Below are 23,928 nucleotides of genomic sequence, written 5' to 3' on the forward strand. Positions count from 1 at the left end.
TAATTATAAATTCCGGGAGATCACAAGACATTTTTCATTCCTATTAACCATATTTACAAGGGTAATTCAAATATAAATCGGAATTCTTCTATAAAAAAATTTATTATCAAGTTACAGAGCTGAAATTTTTTACAGTTACACTCTAGATAGTGCCTCTTTTACCAACCCAATTAGTTCATCGTTTCCATGGTATAAGCTGATCACAGTGTTTTTTAGGAAGTTACTATAATACTGCGTTTACTCTTATAAATGTAGTTGTACACCCAAATCTCGTCTGAGTTTAATATTTGATGCAATAAATTTTGCGTATGTGCTCAAAAATTCAGAGATGGGCACATATCCGGCTGAAGCTTTGCAGTAACCGACTCGGTTACGAATTATTTGCTCAATGCTTTACCCAATTCTTCAGCAATATCCCGTACAGTACTTGGTCGATCTGCTAAAATACGTTTTTCTACAGCGCTGACGTTCTCATCGGTAACACTTGTTCAAGGGCTCCGCGCATGTGTTAAATTTGCTCCACTTCTCAACCTTTCTGGAAAGTGGAACATCATTCTTACACTTGAGTCTTCAATTAATTGATTAATTTTTGATGCATCTTCTTTGAATAAAAAACGAATAATGAGGCATTGCACAACAGACACTGGTACAACCTTCTCGCTCTTGGCTATAAGTTCTCTACGCTTCGTAACAAACCAGTCTAACATCCTATGCAGCCAATCTTAAAACTCTGAATTTTTCGCGCCACCGCTTACATTTGAACCTCCCTCGTACTTGGATGAATAGATAGTTAATAATATATGTTACCCTAAAAAGGTTCGAAAGCAACTCAAACAGCCTATAAATACACAAACAAGCAATAAATGCTTTTGAATATATTATTCAAAGAGGCATCTATGAGAGGATTGTCCTTTGCCATTTAATTTGGTAGCAGATCTCCACTTCATCAATTTATTTACTTCTTACGATTTTAACAATGAGTGAAAGCATAGAACTATTTCAAATGGAGACTTCGTGACAAAAATGGAACTTAACAGGTGATGGTATTGTTCATAAGAAATACAGAACAATCAAACTTAATCGTAGTAGGATTCAAAGTGTACATCACTTTAACAGGCTATCGTCAAGTGTCGTTGTGATACAATAATGTTCCTTAAATCATGTGCCCTGAGTAAATATTTCAAAATATAATCTAGTGAAAATCCAAGGAGTTTAAAAAGAAAGGGAACTATTTATCTCAGTCAGTCTGATAGAAAAGGCTTCATTTGAATCAATGCAAATTCAGTTTTACTCTCAAAAAAGTAGAGAATTTAATTTTGAGAATATATGCAATACAAATGATATACTGAATGCCCTAGTTTTAGACCAAAAGATTTCTAGAATAAAAATTAAAGGAATTTGTTCTAAATTAGATACACGTGAACTTGAACACAACGTGACAATTGAAACTTTTATAGAATAACAGTCGCTTAATTTTATGTGTCTCACAAATCAGTTCATACTATTTAAAATAATAGTTTGTGTACTATAATAAGGCAGTATTCAAAATTTCTAAAAATACTATTAAAATATATCTTGATTAACGGACCTTTCATCGGAGTGAATATATTATTTCTGAAGGAGCCTACCTTGAAGGCGATATAATAAATTTAGATGAATAATGTAAATGTTGAGTTTAATTGGCCAATTGCCAGTAACTTTTATAATACTATCATATTATTAAATATGTTATCCGTTTTTGAATGACCTTTCTTCTACGTCATACCAGAAATATCTTCTTTTTTCTGTGAAATAGTCTACAAGCAGACATATCAGCAAATTTAAATGAATTGAGGTGTTTTTCCTTCAATAATTGATATTCGCCAATGAATGAGTTAGTTGGAAAATAATGAAAAGTTCCTCAATATTGTTTCTACGTGTCAGTTAAAATTTGTTTATACTCTCCCTCTCTTTTTATTTGAAGCTTCATATGAAGCTGTTTCTCCTACCAGTAGCCTGCTGAAAATCTTCGCGTTGTGATAAATATTATTCCTCCAATCTTTTTGTGCTCCCGCGTCTTACTAGAGTTCAATACTTCATTGTCCTGGTGAAAACACTCAAATTGCTTCTCACTACCACTTCCGGAATTTTCTTGAAAAATATTCAAAATGTCTTTTCAAAAATGAAAACAACTTTATCAAGACTCATTTATTTCTTCATTATGTTATAGTAGGAATATGTGCCATATGTTTTTTCATTAGATAAGAGAAAGACGCCTTCTTTTAGTTTAGTCCGTAAAATGTATGGAAACCTAATATGTATGCCGGCAATATATTTTTCTTTAGATCAAAGCAATTTGCCCTTTCTTAGGATGAGCCTCAGATCTCTTACTAAGTTAAGCTCAATTTGAAAAAATAGTTCACGCGCTGAATTTACTATATATCTGATAAGCCCAGTTTTTCTTTTATTTCAAGTATATACGTGCTCAGTTCTTTGAAATCAGTTAGATTGATAAGTTTAACTATAAAATGTGAAAAAAAGGTACCCAGTTGTTTAAATATTATATTCGGTTTGAGCATATTAATAAAAGAATAATAAATGAAATTATTATTATATTTATTAACGCAATTCTATCAAGCGCTCGTATTATCAATATCACTAGTTTGAATTTTTATTATCGTAGGAATCGTTTTTATATTTCAACCTTCTTTCGTTATGCACCAATTGTCTCCTTACTAACAAGCCGAACTGAAGTGAGACAGATGGAAAAGCAGCGATTGCTAAAAATTAAGAGAAATGCAACGAAGAATGGAATTCTCTCCGCATGCAACAGAATAAAAAGAAGCCAAATAAAAACAAGTCCCAATCTAAAAATCAAAATAAAAGAGATGAATAATGGCGTCAGACCTGCACAACCTGTATTTCATGCTCCATGTCGACATTATTTAAGGTCGTCACATGCTTAATTTTCTGTTTGTACGATTTAATTTCAATTGGAATTTTTTTAGTCTTATACTTACAGAATGACATTATGAATCTCAAAATTTATGATGTTAAAGATTTTAATTTTCTTGAAATAAATCTTCGATTTGATGAATGATTGTATCAAATTGTTACCTATTAACTTTATGACAAAAAGTTTAAATATTCTTTCATAAAGAAGGTAGGTATATAGAATCTACGTGACTCATGTTAAAAAATGTAATTTTCAATGAAATATATATTGCAAAGACCTGTTCTTAATTACTTAGGGTTACTGCTGAAACCTTATTGATAATTCACTTTGTTTAAAATATTGTTCAAATTTTATCTACATTGTTGCCCAATTTAACAAGATGCAGAAAGCTGATATTATGATGAAATATACTGTCAAACTCATGGTTTTTTATTTTGAGATATGCCTTGGAAAATTCTACTTTGTTTAGTTGGAGTATTGATAAGCGTTTCGAGCTTCACAGATCTGACATAAACCTTTGACAAGATAAAAGAGAGGTATATAGGAAACTCTAGGTAATAGAGGAGGGTGTGAGACCATTTAAAAATTATTACAAATCATTTATGAGCGCTATAAGGATGAGTTGGTAATAGAAAAACATGAAATAATGAAAATTTCCAAGAATAATTGGAGACAAAAGGCATTATACAAGAATAACATGAGTGTTAATAAACAAAAAAATGAGAATAAATCATGATAATGGAGAAGAAACAAATCACAATATATTTACAAGAAGAATATAAGTAGTCCGAAAGTGCAAACATTTTGATTTGATTAAAACAGATGATGAAATGAAAGAAAAAATGAAGGTAAAAAGAACAACAGAATAAAGACTGATTCATAGTATAAAAAGTAAATGTCTTGAGAAGATAAAGACGCCGAAATTTTGAAAAAGTAGTTATACAGATATATACAAATGGTATATCAGTTTAAACAAAAATTGAATGTATATAATTGATTATGATATGATAATATGACATTGTGAGGTAAATAAGACCAGTGGAGATGAAATTAGACAAATAGAAGAGATACAACTAGGATAATTATGCCTCAAACGAAAGGAGGAAAAAGAAATACTATTTGAAGCTAGACATTTGAAGCAGTTCAGAGAAAGACTTAAAATGGAAAGAGGAAAGAAAGGAGGTGGTCTTCATTATCCTTGAAGAAATCCCAGGACCTTATTCTAGTTTTTGGAGGAGGAAAGAAAATGTCCTTCGACTTGACTATTCGCAAAATAGGAATGAAATAACCATAATTGAAAGTGAGGGTATATTTATAAACTTTTACGCTCGCGTTCGAGCTGACGTCCTCGTTCGAGTTCAACATAAATTAATCACATTACGAAGTTTGATTTGTAAACACAAACGTTCGCGCTCGCATGAAGTTCGCGACGAGTTCGTGCTGGGAGATGGCAATTTGTTCTGCTCGACCCTTACGTCATAAAGTATTAATAAGAGTTTATAAATCCATCTTAACACTCAAGGCTTCCTACCATGAATAAAACGTCCAACATACTTTTTTAGCTAAAGTATGACTTTATATTGCACTTGAGTGACACATTGCTTGTTCTCTTCCGGTTTCTTAACCAATACGTTCAAATTTCCTGTTTATATCTTTGGTACTAAGAGCAACTTATATTTGAGCCTGTATTGGTACTAAAATAAAAATTTGGTGAAAAATTATGTAAATTATTTGTCTAGAGCACTACGCGAAAAAGCTGAAAGACGTGAAAAGTGACTTCGTTTTATATAGATAGATTCCTGACAAACTATAATTTTTGAAGCACAAGGCATTCCTGTATTAATTTGAAGAGAAAATGAGAATTATCGTTGAGATAAAAAATTTATAGAATCTCTTCTCTAATTTTAAGCTAAATATTTTTTATAACGTACTAAATATATAGGTCAGACGAACAAGAAATATTTTGACCTCGTATATTTATGAATTAATCATGATTTAAGTTATTCTACTTCAAAAACAATATGAATGTGTTTCTATTTCTGATTTTCATAAAACGATACGAGCTCGCGGTTGAATGGATGTCTAGAGTAAAAATATTTGATGAATGTTTATTCCTACGAGAGCACTAAATTCGCCAATCTTAGCAAGAGGAGAACTGAAATGTAATAATTTAATGATTTCTTCCATCGTCTAGGTCACGTTCAGTACAAGTACTTGTAATAATAAATAAGCGATATGGTCTGAAGCGCGTGCAACTCTGTGTGGGTATAAACATGTCTGTCCGAGTCTAGAAGAGTTCATTAATGCAGTTGGTTTGAGTAAAACGCCATTATGCCTCACAGCGGTTCTAAATGATGACTTTAAAATTACATTTGCATACTATTAAATGATTGAGCTCATCCGTGAAAACGTTCTACGCTGATATTCTTTCACTTTCAATTACACCAACTACTACCGAAGGCGTTTTCAGCTGGGAAAATAACGCATACACACTTTTCGAATATTAGAAACCATACACTCAAAAATTTTACGCTTAGAAAACTGAAACGATACCAAGTAATATATGTTTACAATTTATAGAATAAAATCTCACCTATAGTTTGAAAATTATTGACTGTGGCTTACCTGTAACAAAAACAAAAAATGGTCATTACATTTTAATGAAAACAGTTATAGTCAGTGCTCGTTTTTCATAAAGATTTGTTATACCATTTATACACAGATCAAGGTGGATAAGTGATATTTTTAATAACAAATTGTACAAGTATATTATTTTGATCATGGTTCATAAGATGTTTATAAAATTTATTGTTCATTGTTGTATGATCTCCTCTAGCGATAATGTCAGCTCTACAACATAGGTTCTTGAGCAAGAGCTCTACACATATTGACAATAAAAAAAAATTTTGGAAAACACATAAGTAAGCTCATAGGCGCGTGCAAGTAAAGCCTGTTATATGGTAATGGCAATATCATCGCCTCCCCTACCCACAATAGTAATAGTTTTATTACGAATAAAAATTATATTGATCATTTAATACATTTATTTCATTTTTATTCATATATCAAAGCATATTCAATATATTCAATGAATAAACTTCAACCAGATTTCATTGTTTCTTAAAAAGTAATTATTCCATAATAATCCTGTCTTTTTGTTTCTTTAAAATTTTGTTTGCTTAGCGATAAAATAAAATTTTACATAATGGGTATTCCAAAATTAACGCAAGATTGGAATTAAAGAGAAAAATCAGTTTTTAGTCTTATGATTTATTTAACTTTTTTAATCATACGCTACTTAAGGCATAACGCATCGGCTTTGCATACACATACACTGCATAAATTTGGTTGAATTTCATTGAACGTTGAATCTCCTCCTTAAATGCACGCGTGGTTGGACGTAGATCTATGATTTTGAATAACCTCATGAAAATAAATCTCATGGTGTTAAATCACATTATCAAGGGGGTCAATTCTGATCACTGAAACGAGAGAGTACACGACCTGGAAAAATCTCAAGTATTTCATGGGCTGTATGATATGTGGCACCGTCTTGTTGAAATCATTTTCAAAAAAGTATGGTCCAATTATATCTACAACCTAAAATGTACACCAAACAGTAACACGTTGTGCTTTTCGACAATCATATGTGAGTTCTCATAATCCCAAAAACGGCAATTTTAGCCATTAAAAAACCCAACAAGGGGAAAATATACTTCGTCGCTTAGAATGATTTTGCTTGAAAAATCAGCTTCCATTTGTTGACGCTCACTAATCCCTCGCCTCACTGTGCATGGTCATTAGGCTTCAGTTGTTGTGTCGATTGAATTTAATAGATATGGCGTCGCAGATATTTACTAAGTATACACTGTAGAGGGTTCTTGAAGTTTGCAATTCTTGTCTATGACGCCGAATTGAGATTCCTGGATTTTCACCTACACTCTCGCCCACTGTTTTGCTATTGACATTTAACGACGTGGTTTTGGACGATCAGTTTATTTGGCATGTCCAACGGATCCCGTCTCCCCGAATTTTCAAATTAATCTCTTCACAGTTGACGAAATTGAAACACTATTCCGACCTTATTTTGTATGAAATTTTTGATCTATGGCCGCCAAGCCCTATTTTGAAATATCGTTCAATAATGAAGATACTTTATTATATCGTGTAACGCTCCATTTTTACTAACTCTAAACTGTCTGCTGCCGATTTGTTTTTTTTTTAAGGTTGTCAACAATTTACTACATAAATAGCGGCAAATTTGAACCTTGCGTTAATATCAACAAAAATATCAACACATGCGAAATTTATTGATATAGAATTTTTAGTCTACTTGAATCTTTTGATATATTTCGAACGGATGATTCAAATTACCCCGAAGCTGGATTTATAAACTCTTATGTGCATGCTCGCGCTGATACAGGCTCACCCTATTTGGAACAATCAGATATTTTATTTCATATCACCACAAAATGGTTTTCATATTTAAACATTTCATTTGCATGGTAGAAAGAAAATGTGTCTGTTTAATTTGTTTTGAGATTCAGGAATTTTTAGATTTGTTTATGTTGTTTCTATCCTAGTTATTTTTGTACTTTCTCTTAAAAATGTTGTTTGGTGAGCAATAAGCAAGAAAACCTAGTTTAGTACAGTAGCAGCGTTCACTGGAATTTTGTGCCTCTATGCTTTGGTAAAATTATAAAGTAAACTTTATCGTCAATTCAAAGTGCACCCAATAAATAAGGCTAGAAAACAAAGGGAGGACTAAAATCTTATAAAAAAAACAAATCCTGAAACCCCTAGTGATTTTTCAAGTATACTACGGTGACAGTACCAATCTTTGAAAAACTATAGGAGTATTTGTCCTACCAAGGTACGCCGCATCAGGAAAATAAACAGAAAATTGTGGAGCATCGGTGGTCATATGACGTAGATACCTGTTTTCATTGGCTGAGAGATGGAATGCGAGGATAGAGCATAAATCACACTTCGTAATTTCAACGCGAGCGCGAGAGTAAAAGTTTATAAATATATCTCATTATCCTTAATTCATATTATAAAATAGTATGAACTTGATTAAAAAACAAGCTCTCAGGGCATTGATGACAATGTAAAAGTTAGTTCAGTACAAATTCTGCAACACACAACAATATTCTTGGTAACATCAGACAAATTGGCAAAACCGGGTAATTTAGATCCTCTGAATTGATTTCAATATTATCTATACCTACTTTCATTCATTTGTTGGATGTCGGATAAACGGAAGGAATCTTAAAAACAAGATTTCTCAAAGTGGACAGAGCAGGTAACTACAAACAACTTACAGTAGTGAGACTTTACCAAATGCCTTCTCGTCGTTAATAAAATAAACTGTGAAGGCATAAAAGTAAGATAGTTTATTAGTATTTGTTCTATGTGTAGCAAATAAAAAGCTTTATCTGTTTTATTTCGATCTTTACGAATGAAAGGACCATCAAGCAATCTCAGTATATCGAAGACAAACTAGGGTAGAGAGAAAACTGATTTTATCTATCTAATTTATTTATTCACTCAAGGTTTATTTGGTTTATCTTTTTTTTTTTATTCAAATAAATTATCGTAGAGCGCTATATAATGTTATTTAATACGTAGAAGCCCAATAATTTTTGAGGTTAAAAAATTAGAAACTAGTTTCTGAACGTAATACATAGTTGATTGATTAGTTAATTATTAAATTACATTTCGTTCGTTCACGAAATTCACGACTTATTCGAAATATCATTGAAACCATTATTTGAAAAAAGTTAAGTAATAAAAGAAATGAACTGAGGATAACTACTTAAAATTTTATAAAAATCAATAGCTATTATATTTCCATTACGGACTGTGCCACCCAACTTAAATATAACCCCCGGTGTCTCCTATTGACTTATTGCACAAGAGGCTGACCATAAATAATATTTATAGCACATACTATGTCAAACGAAGGGTGTTAGAATTCACCCATTACTATAAAGGAACCATCTTCGATTGTAAGAAATAAAAGGTTGCTTTTGGTATGTTGGCTTGTCTTTTATTTTCTTAAAACACCTACCCGAGGCTCGTGTTAGAAGCGACATATGAATTATAATACAGATTACTTACTGCGATTAATTTTCATAATTTATGTTTGTTAGAATATTTTATGTAGTTGGGTGAGAGAAACATGAATCAGGTAATGTTACTGAAGAGGTTGGATATACGAGAATGAAATAATATACAGGTTATGGTTTATATACAATATAAATTATAACTATGTAACTTTTTTATAAACGTGGAAATCCTTTGAATCTAATCTTCCTAAGCATTTATATCCGCAATTACTTCAAGTAAATGGGAACTTTCGTCAAGCTCATTACTGATAGGTTCAGAATTAGGTTCAAAAAATATAAAAAATTATGAAATTTTAAGGACCTGTTACATCAATGATGGTCTTTTGTAGTAGTGTTGTCATCAACTGCGAGTAGTTATCCTCTGAAAATTCATGAATAAAATAAAAATACTATGGGAATTTCGCAAACCGCTTTTTTCTCCCTTGCAAAACTAAGTTGAAGTTGGATACTCTACAACTTGACGAATCAAGGGACCAAGAAACAATGTCAAAAAAATGGATCTATTCGATTTATTCTAAATTCCACAAAATTCTTCGATGAACTCAATTTGATATGTAGGTATGGAAGAAAAACATTTTTCATAGCAAAGTTGTGCTACTCTGATTTAATTTGAACTTCTACATACATAAAAAAAGTATTTAGTTTATTTTAGTTGTATATCTAACAGTATTATGATTACTTTAAGGTCGCCATAGATTTGTCACTCCAGCATATTTGGTTGCGACAAGGAAGGTTGTCATATTTGTATAAATCTTAATATGACCTGCATTATCAATAGGAATAGAAGCTAGATGGGTTCCATTATAAAGCTTGATTCATGTATCAAATTCAAATTTTTTATCAAACCAATGATATCACAACAAAAAACTAATTTTTTTGCATGCAAATTTCTTGCTTCAGTCTTGTTCAACTTTCTTAAGTGATAAATGAAGATCAGTCAACACCGATTAGGTAAATTATCGCGAATGATTATTCTTTTCTCCAAGACCAGGCTTATGACATTCTTCTTCTTTACGCCCTCATTCATTAGTTGGAATTTAATGAAGGTGGAGTAGATTTTTTCTTCAGAGACTAGTAGTAGCAACATATAATTGCTAGTTCCCAATGAGTTTCTTTACTCCCAATAATTTGTTAAAATCTTTTCTTTTGCTCGCTAATAATTCAGCCAATTATTTTTGGAAATAAATCCAAATGTGACATTTTATTGAAGATTAGGAACTTTATTCTTCATTATCAAGACATTATACTACTTTTACAAATTATAAGAAAGTTTTAATTAATCTCTCCTTCTAAATCAGAGTCACATATCACTTTTCTATTTTAAAATCTAATAGAAATTTATCTTTAAGCTTAACTTTTTCCAATATTTGAATGCTATCTTTGTCCACATTTTTTACGAAATGATCCTAATTTATTGTGGATGAGAGACAACGTTCTCCTAATCAATAATGGGAATATATGTTATCATATTCTTTGTTCCAATTAAAAATATGTTTTTTTTTAACTATTCCTTTAAACAAAATTATATTACGTCGCAGAACTATCCCATAAACTAAAGTTGACTATTACTATGGTCAAGATCCTCAAATTTCGACAAATTAGCCAAATAAATTGTTCAAAAATAAGGGCATTTAGAAAAGCCATCATGTTTGTTTCATCGTAGTTGATTAAGCAGTTGGTATAGATGGTTTCTAAGTTCCATTACGGAGAAACACACGTTTTAAGCTATATTTGGAAGAATATTTAAAAGGTGTCATTCTACTGGTTCATTCTTTATATCTAGTTCTTTCTTCAAACCATTTATGTCAAAACAAACATTAACTAAACTCTCACTGTTTGAAATTCCGATTATAGCACATTAATTTTTCAACAATATATTATACATATTCCTCCTGCCAAAAGAATTCAATCGTACAGTATACAAATTTAGTCTTAGTGATAGGCCACAATCCCGCATCAAATCATTGACTATTAATACTAAACACACTGTTTACACTAACACTCACAATTATACTGTTATACTGACGCGCGTTTCAATAACCAAGTTATCGTCTTCAGAGACTGAAGGTAAACTGATCACCTTCAGATACTTGGTTATCGAAACGCGCATCAAACAGTGTAATTGTGAATGTTGGTATAAACAGTGTATTCAGTATGAATACCGCCAATGGTTCCGGAAATTCCAATTTAGTAATTGACGATTAATGCTGGATTTGATATTGGTGAACCTGCGTTACAAGGAACAACATGTTATGACAGATTGTGTTATTGGGCTTTTTTGAATATCCTACTGTAATCTTTAGGCATTAAGTCATGAACCTTCTGTTGATTTTCTGTCAAATTGTAGCTTACACAGTACATGTGAAGAGCCCAACTTTTGTCTTGGTCACCAGCAATAAACAAAAAAGGTTTGTTTCAGTTGTTACAATTTCAATACAAACGTACACAAATGTTACGTCTACGTTCCTTTTTGATATGAACTATATAAACGCTCACAACCACACTTAACAAAGAAATTCTCTATTCTTTGAAATCGGATGTGTCTAAATGCGAGATTACATTATTTTCAGCATAGCTGGCACGAAAATCAAAAAAAATGGCGGACGATTCTATTTACGCAGAAATAAATGTGGTGAATTGAACTAACAGTTATTTAAATAACAATATAAATTGTTATTTCCTCGTATTTATTCAAATACAATTCATACACATACACTTAATATTCCGCAATAATAAATTATCACATGTGAAACTTGTTTTATCCAACATTAAAACAAGATATTGTAAAAAGCTGCGGAGGTAATATATTAAAATGTTCACTTTTTGCATCAAATGTGCACCTTTTAAGTTGTCTAATCAACTACGAATAAGCATGCATTGATATATAATGACATAAGAAATTACTATGAACAGGTGATCGGTTTTCCAAGGGAAAACATTTTTAAAAACAGTTACTGAGGCCACATTATATTCTCGAAGCCAGAGGAAAAGAACTTTTACGAAATAAGGGATGTTCATAAAAAATGTTATAACCTTAAATAATTGAAACTAAGTTAGAAATCAATTTATATAGGAACAATTGGATTTTCTTCATTTTAATTAATTTGTAATTCTACAATGTATCACAGAAATTCTATTATTCGAAATTTACAAATAACCAAACATTGCATTACATTCTGAAAAGTGTCTGTAATACTGACGGTTTTTAACTGAACGATGAAAAATCTATCTGAAAGAAGAGAGATCCTTGTTTGATTTAAGTATATAAGGGAATTTCTAATATGGCTTAGATACAAGTTCCTTTCCTCTGAAAGGCATGACTGGAAAGGTTTTAAAGAAAGTTATTTCTACTATATGAGTGGATGTGAGATTTCGCTAAATTATCATTTATTGCAAAAAGAGCTAAGCTAGTACAGGTGTCACTGTATTATTCCCTTTAGTGGACCATTTAGCCGTTTAACCAGTTAACTAAACTAATCCGCTAAGTTATGATATGAGATATGGCGTTGTGGATTTCACCTTATCGGGGAAAGCAAAGTAGTTATCAGTTTTTGGTAGGCCGTTGCTAGTAGCCGCAGAAGAGAAGGTTGGACAGTTTCCTCTAAGGTCTGGAGGTAAGAGAGTACATTTACCCAGAACTACGTACCGAGTTGTGAGTTCGTTTAGAAATGTTAGAATCGTATTTATATCTGTGATATCATAAACACTTTTTTCACTTATATCCCGGATCTAATCAATTAAAACCAGCATTGTTCTGAAATATTCTAGCAAATAATATAATAATATCAATAAAGAGTTTCCCTGAGCCGTCTTCAAAATTTCAACATTCCATAATGTTCTATTAGGACGGCTTCAATGCCTATAGAAGTGATTTCGTGAGAATAAACTAGCTTAAATTTTCACAAGATGACTATAATACCAAACAATTTCTTATACAAACCTACAAATGTTAATTGAAACGATAGATAATTATTTAAAAAACATTGAATTCTCAGTATAGACGATATACGAGGTCTGGCTATTAACTAACATTCGAATGCACCCTTTAAATATACCCCCCTTCCCTCGCAACACACCTTTCCATAGGTTTTTCCATTGAAGCAGTGCTGAAAGTCTTCTTTGTTGAGTGCTTTTAAGACCTCTGCCGTTTTTTGCTTTACCGCTTACATCGACTCAAATCGGGTCCCTTTCAAAGCAGATATTTTTCTAACTCTTCCAAAGCAGACGCAAGATCTTTTGGTCAGGATTTTTTGGTACAACCTTCGCATAGACTTTTGTCATGTGTAATTCCTCGTGTAAAATTTTTCTAACCGTTTCTTTATCGGCGTTTACAGCCTCGGTAATTATCCGGATGCGCATCGCAAGATTTGCACGCACAGTTTGGTTGATTTTGGTGACTGTTTCCGGAGTTGAAACAATAACATGGCGATCTGGGCGCTGGTCATCGTCAATGCTCTCTCGGACCTCACTAAAGCGCTTATACCACTCACGCATAAGATAGAGAATGTTCCCCATATGCCTCTTGCCACAATTTATAGCACTCAGCCGGAGTTTTTTTCAATTTAACGAGAAATTTCAGATTGATGCTCCTGTTTTTTGTCACACATGGTTTTCGGTACGAGAAAAAACAGGTTCACTTGGAAACGTGTTTTGGGACGTCCATAGACAAAATATCTAGATACCCAACGCACTACTCGTTTTTTACCCCACCCGTCTAGGACGCCTTCTAGGCGTGCAATCTCGTTATTTAATAGCCAGACCTCGTACATATGCAAATAAATCCGCATGCTAATTGGCAACCTCTTCAAATAGAGGCTAAAAATTACAATCTACAAGTTTTCCCCCTTTGATATAACTACTAAAAAAATCATTTCAATTTTATATATATTTTTGTTATAAACTAAATCGCTTGAGATAAGTTATGAATTTGATTTACAGATAATCTTTTGAAATTTTGACTCAATCTGGTTTATAATTTATTCTTCTAAAAGTAAAGTTCGACTCTCCAGCACTTCATATGCCAACTACTCGCGGAATATCTTTACTTGTTCTGCGCGTTGTGCAAGCATATCTGGACCTCCAGCTCATCGAACATGCTCTTGAGTTCGGTAAACTTGCGTCTCCACAACTTTAGTTTTCACATTTATCAATTGCACATGAAGCGATTTAGTATCAATTGCAATTGCAGCTTTTTTGAATGTCTCGTATCATGTTTTTAAAGTTTTGTTGGAAGCATTTTTACTAATGTATCGCGACATACATACCTTTTTAAACGACAAGTGAATAGACAAACAACAAATGCTATTTGAGTGTGACTGACAAACAATACATACTCTAGGCGGGGGCACCAATAAATTCGGCTTTCAACTTTTAGAGTTATTCTTAATCTCAAACGAAGAAAACAGGCGACATTTGTGTTTCAGATGATTCTGATTTTTAAATCTTGTTTGTATGTACTACGCTTTGTTATTTAAGTGTCGAGTGGAAGGGAACACATATTAGAAACTCATCCCATGCACAAAGGTACATGGACGTAGATGTAGATTTATTCACGACTACTATGGAATATTTGCGCTGTAGTCGAAATATCAGCTGATGGCACGTAGCTCAGCTGCGCTCAAAGAAATTAGTAGTTCTGCTCCATTCTACAGTTACGCAAGTGTTATTTCTGACTAAAACCTGGATTTATACCTATTTGATTAAGAGAGAAGACCTGATTGTATGATGAAGTTTTAATGAAATCGCTGGTAGAACTAACAGGTGATGATTTGTGTTTTCCAGATCGAGAAACAATATTAAGACAAAGAATAATGTATAAGTTACAATTTCACCCTTCTGTTTTTGTTTATATCACTGTTCTCCCAGAACGACGATAATATCAGCAATATCAGAACATTCTAGAAATATAATTAACCTTAAACCATTCCTTAATGAGTTTTTAACTACAACAATGCAATGGAACACTAGATAAGTAACAGAATAGCTGCTTAATATTCTGTATTTTCACATAACAAACCAGTTCGAATTTTCGGAAACTAAGTCACTTTAAAAATTTGTTTTGTCGACCAATCCGATGCACACGTAAACTGCATACTTGTATATTGTATTCAACTGTCTCTGGTTGATCTATATTGAAAGTTTTTTAGTACATTGGCCAAGGCCAATGGAACATTGAATTGATTCTAATTTCATGCTAGGTAAATTATCTAATGCTCATATGACTTATGAAATATTATGAAACTAGTGCTTAATAAATGTAAGCAAATACCTAATAAGCTGAAATACTGAGTCTATCATATAGAATATTAGAATATTGAACCATTTCAGATATTTTTGTTTGGAGAATATACTGACTGTCTTTTAATAATATGGAATGCTCTGCAACCTTTTGAGTCAAATCAAAAATTCACAACATGATTCTTTCATATACTCTATTTTAAATTATATAACCAATTTTATCGGCCTGAATAAACTGATAAACATTTTCCTTCCGTTTATGTGAAGTAGCGAGGTGAACAGAAATTGATTCATTATTACACATGTCAAGTTTCCGTAAGGCATACTAATATTTCACAACATGCATAATTTAATATTCAGTTATTCTGATCAGAATCAATACAAAATAAACTCAATGTGAGTAGATGATTCGAGTTTGGCGCCATTTTCCCTCTGCGGATTGCAACTCTGAGATTTGACCGATGGTATCAGTGAATGTCCCGTACAGAGCTGAAGAAGCGTTATTATTGTGGAAAATGATCAATAGGTTTAGAATGTTACGTTGAAACCGCTGGCAAGTTTCTCCCTGGATGTACCTAATGCATTAACAATTAGAAGAATAATTGCTAGGGGTCTCCATGGCGTCGAGGTACTCATGAATTTTTCGAAGATATTACTACGATAAGCGAAAATATAGTTGAAAACCTGGGAACATCTAGCAAGTATCACTTTCAGAAACTACACTTTAAAGAAGCATTTGATACCTTAGCTTCTACTAGATTCGGCCTTCGATTCGTTCAATAAAATACGAAACTGAATAAAATTGATGCTAGTAATCGAAAAAAAGTCATATTTAATCTAACTAGAGTCGTCAAAAAATTTGTCGTATTTGAAAAATCAACTTACAACTATCTGATAAGTATTTTGGTGAGGCAAAAAATGCGAAATGCAATTATTGAATTAGTTTTCAAAACATGATAATGGGGATCTTGGGATCTAAACTAAATTGTATATTTCTGTAGTTTTAACGAAAAGGTCAACCTTAGATCATCGACTCCTTCCATTGTGGTTTTTCAGAATCTAAATGAAATCAACAGCATATAATTTCTGAGATTGGGATCTAATATTTATCCATGACATATCTTTGTCAAATTATTATCAAAAAATTCTTGAACACAGCAATTGTCTAACCTGCGGTAGCCATACTTTATTCCATACGTTGTTTACAATTAATAAATATGTTATCACTCTCTTAGAAAAATATTTATAATTTTGAAACTGAGATCGTGCACTTTTATTGGATTACCCTATATACACAACACGAGTTCTATCTTTCTCTTTTTATTATTCCCCTCGATTACCTTCCCCACTTTTCTACTACTAGAATTGCCACTCCCACTATACATTCTACACATAATTTCTGAAGTTCAGTTATTGCCTCGCAGATGGTGCTGGTTTGACCGTTTAATTTCGACCATTCATACATTTTGAATACTCCTTTGCCCGCCAAGAATCTGTTTCATGCAGCCATTTTTAGTCCTTCCTGCAGTATATTAATAAGTGTGAATGAATGAAATTTTGACGTTACATTTTTTATAAATCAATACATCGATTATTAATATTTCAGTTTAAAGCACCAGCTTTACGTTCAAGTAAGCATTAAAAATTCAGAAACTGGTTTATTGGTTTATTATTTGCTTTTAATCTCGAATCTAATTTGTTTTTAGAGCACAAATTAAAACTAGAAATTTGAAACACCAAAAAATTACAAAACGCATGAATTTTTTTTCTTAATTTTTCTTCATTCACGGACTTTATTTTTGTGAGACCTAAAGGTTAAATCTTGCGAAAAATAATATTTCCAACCAATATAAAATTATTCAAGATCTTGATTATCGATTAATATGTCACACATTGGAACTATTTCTCAGAATCTAGTGTTAGGTGATTATTCATTTTTTATTTGAAAAAATTTAGGCTTCTTTCCTCTAAAATAACGCCAGGAACTTTATTCATTGCGTTAGCTCTTGCTCCATTGGATACAAACTACTATTCATCACGAACATTTTATGAATCCCAATGTTCGTTCATAAGAAATTCAAATTTTATCACGCTATGTCTATCTTTATTAATCAAGAAACAAAATTGGAAAATATCTTCGTTTTTTTTTGGTGTTTTCATTATCAAAATGAAGTTAATAACGAGTGTAGCTGCTTCTAATTTTCGGTTGAAAAGACTGACACTAGGCTACGAAACAACTAGCTTCTGGATGGTTGAGAATGATAAGATTTTCATCTTTCAGTATTATTAACTGTAATGAAATCAATGTAAATGGCCAGAATAAGTTGATACGACAGTGAGTGATCATCACTGAAAACTAAATAATTCTACCTTTTCTTCCATATTGTTTATGATTTTATGTTTCATTTTCACCAGTGGTTGATCTAATGATAGCAGTACTAACTAACGTTTTCTTTTGGGAACGAAAACGTTTGCAGAAAGAACGACATGAGTGGAGCAATAACCATGAACAAATAAAATTTATTCTCAACAAGTATTTCATGTAAATTATTTTTTTGTATAACTTTGGCACCATGTTAAAACAGATGAAAATATTTTAATAAAATAATGATATTGTCTATAAGTAGTTGACGCTTAAGTTCCAACTAGTGTTTGACATTCATTTCATATACTGAAAATAGTAATAAGAAATCGTTGAATTGACATTTCGCAAAAACAGTTATATTTGAATTATTACCGAAAAAATCGGCTAGCAGTAGCATATTGCATATTATAATTTCCTCAAGTGATCTAGAACGATTAACGTTGAAAAAACTTTAGGAAACTCTTGATTTTGACATAACTAGATCAAAAATTAAAAGTAAAAATCTCGTCAAACTTGTGAAGTAAATTTTCTATGATGAAATCAAGCACGTTGGTTGATTTCAAGGTAATAATAGTTTTAAAAAGGTTATACAGATACAAAATACTTCTCTTTATTTGCTAATAAACTCGGAGGCAATTATAGAGGAAATAGAAAAACACGGATGCATTATTTCGACTGCAAGCCGCAGAGATAGATCCACTTTATTCAACATACTTATTGTTTGTTTTGATGCTGGAGTTGAGAATATTTTTAACACCTTACTTTGTAAGTCATCTTATAATGCTTTTGACATTCATTTAAATATTCCTTTGATTGCAGATATACAAAAATGTATTTTTTATGAATAGACCTAAGCTCAAAATCTATTATTTGAGTAAATGAATCCAAGTTTTCCATTTTGTTCGTGAAAATACATCTTTCACGAGTTATTATATATTACGCCAATCTCATAGACAGTTCATTTTAAGTATCAAATAATGAAAACATGAATAAAGTAGGCATGTAAATGTTGACATGTCGACTTTCACAGAATATATTTTCACATAAATGACCCCATATTTTTTTTCGTTGATTCAGTTTATTGTTTTAAGTTATTTTTTGAAATAAATTTCTCTATAGATGCCCCCATAACTCTCACGACATCGTCAGAAAAAGCAGGCTATGCAGCGAAAATATGCAATGTTGTCACGTAAGTGGAAATACATTTATTTTAATATTTCTCCTCTCTTTTAATAAATAACAGCAATTTATGTGTATATAAATCAAAGATGCAGTGTTTCATTTGTCAGGTGTGTTTTCGAATGATCTATTTTTATTGTGTACGTCCAGTGCGCCTCGACGCAATCCGCAGGCACTGGCATGCTAGATGGCAGTTGGCTTGACACTTCATAGGGAAACCTCGTGTGTTTGAATGTCTTTTGTAACGATCAAAACAGTTTGGTTTTAATTAAACGCCACTTTAATACCAGTGAGTTGCTTGATATTTTTCATTTGGGTTCTACAATATTAATATGTTTTCAGTGGCTTATAGAGGAGACCAATATTATAAAACTAAAATAACTTTTATAAAATATTTTTACATAAAAAATTCGAAGCTTCTAGTTTTTTTATCTTCTCATGAATTAAATATCGATCACAGGTTAGAATATATGAATATAAATAAAACAACTATGTCATGAATATCTATTTATTATAAAATGTCTCACAACAAAAGCTGAAGATGCTCATTGCCACATTGATTTGATCACTTGCACAATTATCTACAATCTTTACATCAGTTATATGTATAAATTACCAACTTTTATTTTCACTTATATTAATTATTCAAAATGTTTACAGTTTTATGTTTATTTCAACGCGTCACTTTTTGCTCTATCTACTGCTGTAATAAACACACAAACATCAGATTTCTATAATATTTTCTCATTGATTTTTTTTCACTTTGTACTTGATGATTCAAGTGGTTTCAATCGCATTCGACGTTGATCTCTTAAAATAATATCTAGAAGATTCTGAAGCCAGTAGAAATTGTTTCGTAAAAATGCAGATGCTCTCTCCGGCTGAGATGGTGATTGGCTCTAATTCAGCTAAAAATAAACAGATGTCGTGCAGTAGAGTGGTGGTCTTGCAATAATAGTAGGATTACGTTAAATGATTAGTGTACTGGTTACCAGTAGTTAAATGGTTTTGAAATTGAGAAATTACTCATTAATACCTTAGTGATTTTTTGGTATCAAAAAGTATTATTTATCAAACAATTAGTATAATATATAGAACGAATTGCAAATAAATGGTAAATAATTAACTCCCTCTTTAATTATTTTTTGTGATTTCTTTTTAATTTGGAACAAAATGTCTATAATTTACTAGTGTACGAAAAGCTCAATTCGTTACAGAGCAGTACAAGAAGTATCTAGCAAGCTACCCAACATTTCAGCTTTCTTCAGACAACATTCTACAAGCGAAAAATATCTAAAGAGTGTGTTATCAAGAAACTAATGAGATCAACAAAATAAAAAACAAAAGGTAAGCGAAATGGCATACAAGCTACGTCATAACTTACCTTTGAGTAGACATCCAGAAGTTGGTGTACGAAAACTGAATGAACTTTGCAAGTTTGTTAACGTGGTTTGAATAAAGCGTTGCCAAATATTTAAATTTATTGAAAACGATTTGAGCGCTAGACAAATTTCAATACCGACGAATTTGGGCATGTAGTATCGATGGAAAGTAGCTAAGGTTACAGTAGGTAAAAATGTGGAAACTATTACGGTAATCACTTGTTGTAGGGACCATCTTCCTCATTAAAATATATTCATAGGAACAAAAGAAAAAACAGGAATATTTGTTTAATGAAATTGTGAGCGCATATGTGGCAATTTACACTTTTTATTAGTGTTTGAGACATCCCTTTATATTCAGGTAGCCTGAAGGATCTGTTCTGATGATACTGTTTGAAACAGCTCTCTTTACAGTATTAAATTACTTGAATTTGCTGATGAATACGAAATAAATTTATTGTATCTACCTAGCCGAATTTCTAATTTTTTTAAATCACTAAAGAGCTTTTATTAGAGTGCCTGTAAGTAATATGTTTGTTAAAATGCAGTTTTACTGGAAAATATCTAAATTGTCGTTTCAGAATGTATTATGTGAAGCCTGATTAAATTCTTCTATTACAGCTAATGATTCCATTTCTGGCTTCAAATCTATCTAATTTATTTCTAATCCAATTCCAGAATATGTTTATTCTAGTCAACAGAGGAACACAACAAGTATATATTAAAAAGGTATAGTCTCTTCACTCGTTCCATTTGTCCCATAGTCATAGTTCAGTCTTCAAGTTGTGCAAGCTTGAGAAGCATTTCAATGGAAAACAAATGTTCACTTTAGTGATAGTTTGATGCTAGTTACATCAAAATAGTATCGTTACGATTAAGTATAAACTTCTTAGCTTTCGGGAACTGATTTCCTTCAATAAATTAGCTCCAATAAGCCACGTCTTGTCAGTCTCGAAGAAAATAAATAAATGCACTCTAGAAAAAACGGTGGTTGTGCCAGTTATTATTCAGTTAGAAAAAGTCAGAACAAATGCTAATTATTTATCAGTCGTATTAACTTCTGCGACGAATAATGATTGAACGTCCAAAGTAATATATAATATAATTACTTGTTTTCAATAAGTAAGAAGTCTTCTTAACCTGGGTGGGTAGATGTAGTGTATAAATAATTACGAAACTTGTGACATTTCAGATCTAGATGAATGAAAAAATTGTTACAATCTATATATTTATACAATTCAGGATATTGATGGTTCATGTGCTGCGAAAATAATTTATTTAGTAGATAGTAAGTACCTCTCAAAAAATATACTAGTGTAATTGGCTATGAAAAATGTTTATTTGAACATTAAATAATTGGTACGTCTGTCTCAATCTAATATGTCTTATAACATATGAATGAAAATATTCCTATTCTCCATTAAATATTTGGTTTCTAGCTATGAAGACCCAAAACATATTATTTATACACAAACCCATATCATCCGCTTCCAAATAGAATAAAACATTCAATAATGATGTTAATTGAAAGAAATTGTTGTTAACAATAAAGTAAATTAAAAAAAACAGTAGACTATTGTAGTATGAAGTATTTCGCATTTTGTAGTGAGAAACGGATCCATTAAAATATTTCGTATAGTTTTCCAACAACTTCTCGAAACGGCTTTGTGAATTATTAATTCCATGAAAAACAATCCTACAAAGGCGCGCTAGTGCGCAACTAAACGTAAACAAAGATTATCAGTAGAGAGACCTTATGAAGCATTAAGTATATTACTCCACTTAAGAAAAAAAATAGATTCATTATGAATGTAAAAGCGATTTCAGCAATATTTACGAGCCTATTTTCAGCTAAAGCAACGCAACAGGAAAAGAGATAACAGTGCAAGAAATAAATTTATTCATTTCAGAAAACTTTAAACCTCATTTCTTACATACAATGCACCCGATTAAAAAATTCTTGGATATAAAGTTTCCACAACAATAAAAATTAATGACAATTGTATGTCTGTATATGATACAAACGAACTTTGCAGAATTTTTATGTAGATCTGGTGATGAGAAAAATTCAAAAACATTTACCCAACAATAGAAACTGATATGATCAAAAACGAGGAAATATAATGGCCTAGTAAACCTACTTGGTTCCAAATACATATAAACTCATTTTTGGAATTAGTTTTAAATTATTTTTCAAATTAAGTAATATAATTTCCACTTTTAAGCAGCAATACATATTGCGAAGCTTGATTTTGAATCTTTTATATGTTTGAGATTAAATCTACAAGATAACTTTGTACGTTAATAAATTTGTTTAATTTTCTTTTGATTATAGAAAAATTATTCCCCAATAACGCATGAAATAATAATAAACAATAAGTTTGTAATTTTAATTAACACGTGGAGGTAAATTTCGAATTCGATTAGAGTAAATTAAAGAGAATGTATGCAACTTTAATAATACATAATCATCAATTACAATATAAAAAGAGAATTTAATCTATTTAACTTTTTCAAAGAACAGTGATAATTTTTAAACGATGTTATTTCTGAAAAATATTCTCTATTCTCTGTTTGAAAGACAGTGACACCCAATTTAAAATCAATATCAGTAATATATGAATTAATAAACTGATTACATGACAACAAACTTTTTTGCCAGTGGGTTGATTTAATTAAAATTGACATTTAATTTTATGATTAGTTTTCTTGTTGGTTTAAAGTTAGTTCTAGCAACAACTCTGTTGTGATGATCAATAAATTTACATCGTTACAATTACAAGGTAGCTTATTAGGTGTATGTTTAAAACTAGAATGGAAATCGATATCAACGAAACGACTTTCACAACAACCAAAGCAAAACTCTCATTGGCGTAACAGAAAAAAACGACGGATCTGAAGGTCAGAAAATCAATAGAATTTCATTGTCTACACTCAACGAATTTACCATGTTACTATTTAATAATGAAGTATATATACATCAACATATTTATTGAACTTTATATCTTTCACTAATGAAATTGTTGTTTCTAATAATGATCTTAGAATTGAACAACTATATATGATGACGCTACATATGCCAGAAATATCATAAAATTGTATTACATATTCAAGTTTAAAATGTTTCTCTCGAGAATTTTACCCGCTCTGCCTTTTGGAAATCATAAAACGTATGTAGCACCCACCGAGTAACAATTTTTTTCACAAGCTATCCAACACCAAGAGTTACCAGAATCGATAAGTACACCTTAGATCTTATTGGAATAATGCGTCTTACTGTCCCTATATTTTCAGTAACTGTAACTGCAACAGGGCCTACCAGCTAGTGCCTCAGCACCACGCGATAACCGTCTTCTTTTAAATTCGTTATAATAGCGAAAAACAGTTGCTCGTGAAGGACTTTCATCAACAAATGCACGTTTTAATAGTTCAACACTTTATGGATTAATGAACCCAACCTTGAAATCATTGTGGATCATAGGACGCACATGCTCTTTGGAAGGATTTATATTTTATGGCAAATCATATGTATCACTATTTACTCTATAATAGCAATGACTCAACTGCAGTTAGAGCTTACTACTTAAGATTTGTAATATTTGAAAAGGTATTGTTGTTACCTCTAGCTCCTCCTCATTCGAAGCATCCCAAAAACTACAGAATAGCCGTCTTATTGTAGTATATAAAATATGATATCAT

General features: G+C 31.5%; 1 protein-coding gene across 3 annotated transcripts in view; it reads right to left on the reverse strand.

Annotated features, from left to right (window-relative positions):
• LOC130442970 (homeotic protein ultrabithorax) overlaps positions 1-23,928 on the reverse strand; it is a 381,554-nt gene that overhangs the window by 301,162 nt on the left and 56,464 nt on the right. Inside the window, exon 2 of one of the 3 annotated variants that reach the window (XM_056777392.1) lies at positions 19,373-19,755. The exons of the other annotated variants lie outside the window; for them this stretch is intronic. Within the exon in view, the coding sequence (XP_056633370.1) occupies positions 19,625-19,755 (131 nt within the window). The 3' untranslated portion in view covers positions 19,373-19,624. Of the gene's footprint in view, positions 1-19,372; positions 19,756-23,928 lie in introns of those variants that run through there. 3 annotated transcript variants of the gene reach the window in all.

The sequence above is a fragment of the Diorhabda sublineata genome, chromosome 4 (genome assembly GCF_026230105.1).
Source record: "Diorhabda sublineata isolate icDioSubl1.1 chromosome 4, icDioSubl1.1, whole genome shotgun sequence".
Lineage (NCBI taxonomy): Eukaryota > Metazoa > Arthropoda > Insecta > Coleoptera > Chrysomelidae > Diorhabda > Diorhabda sublineata.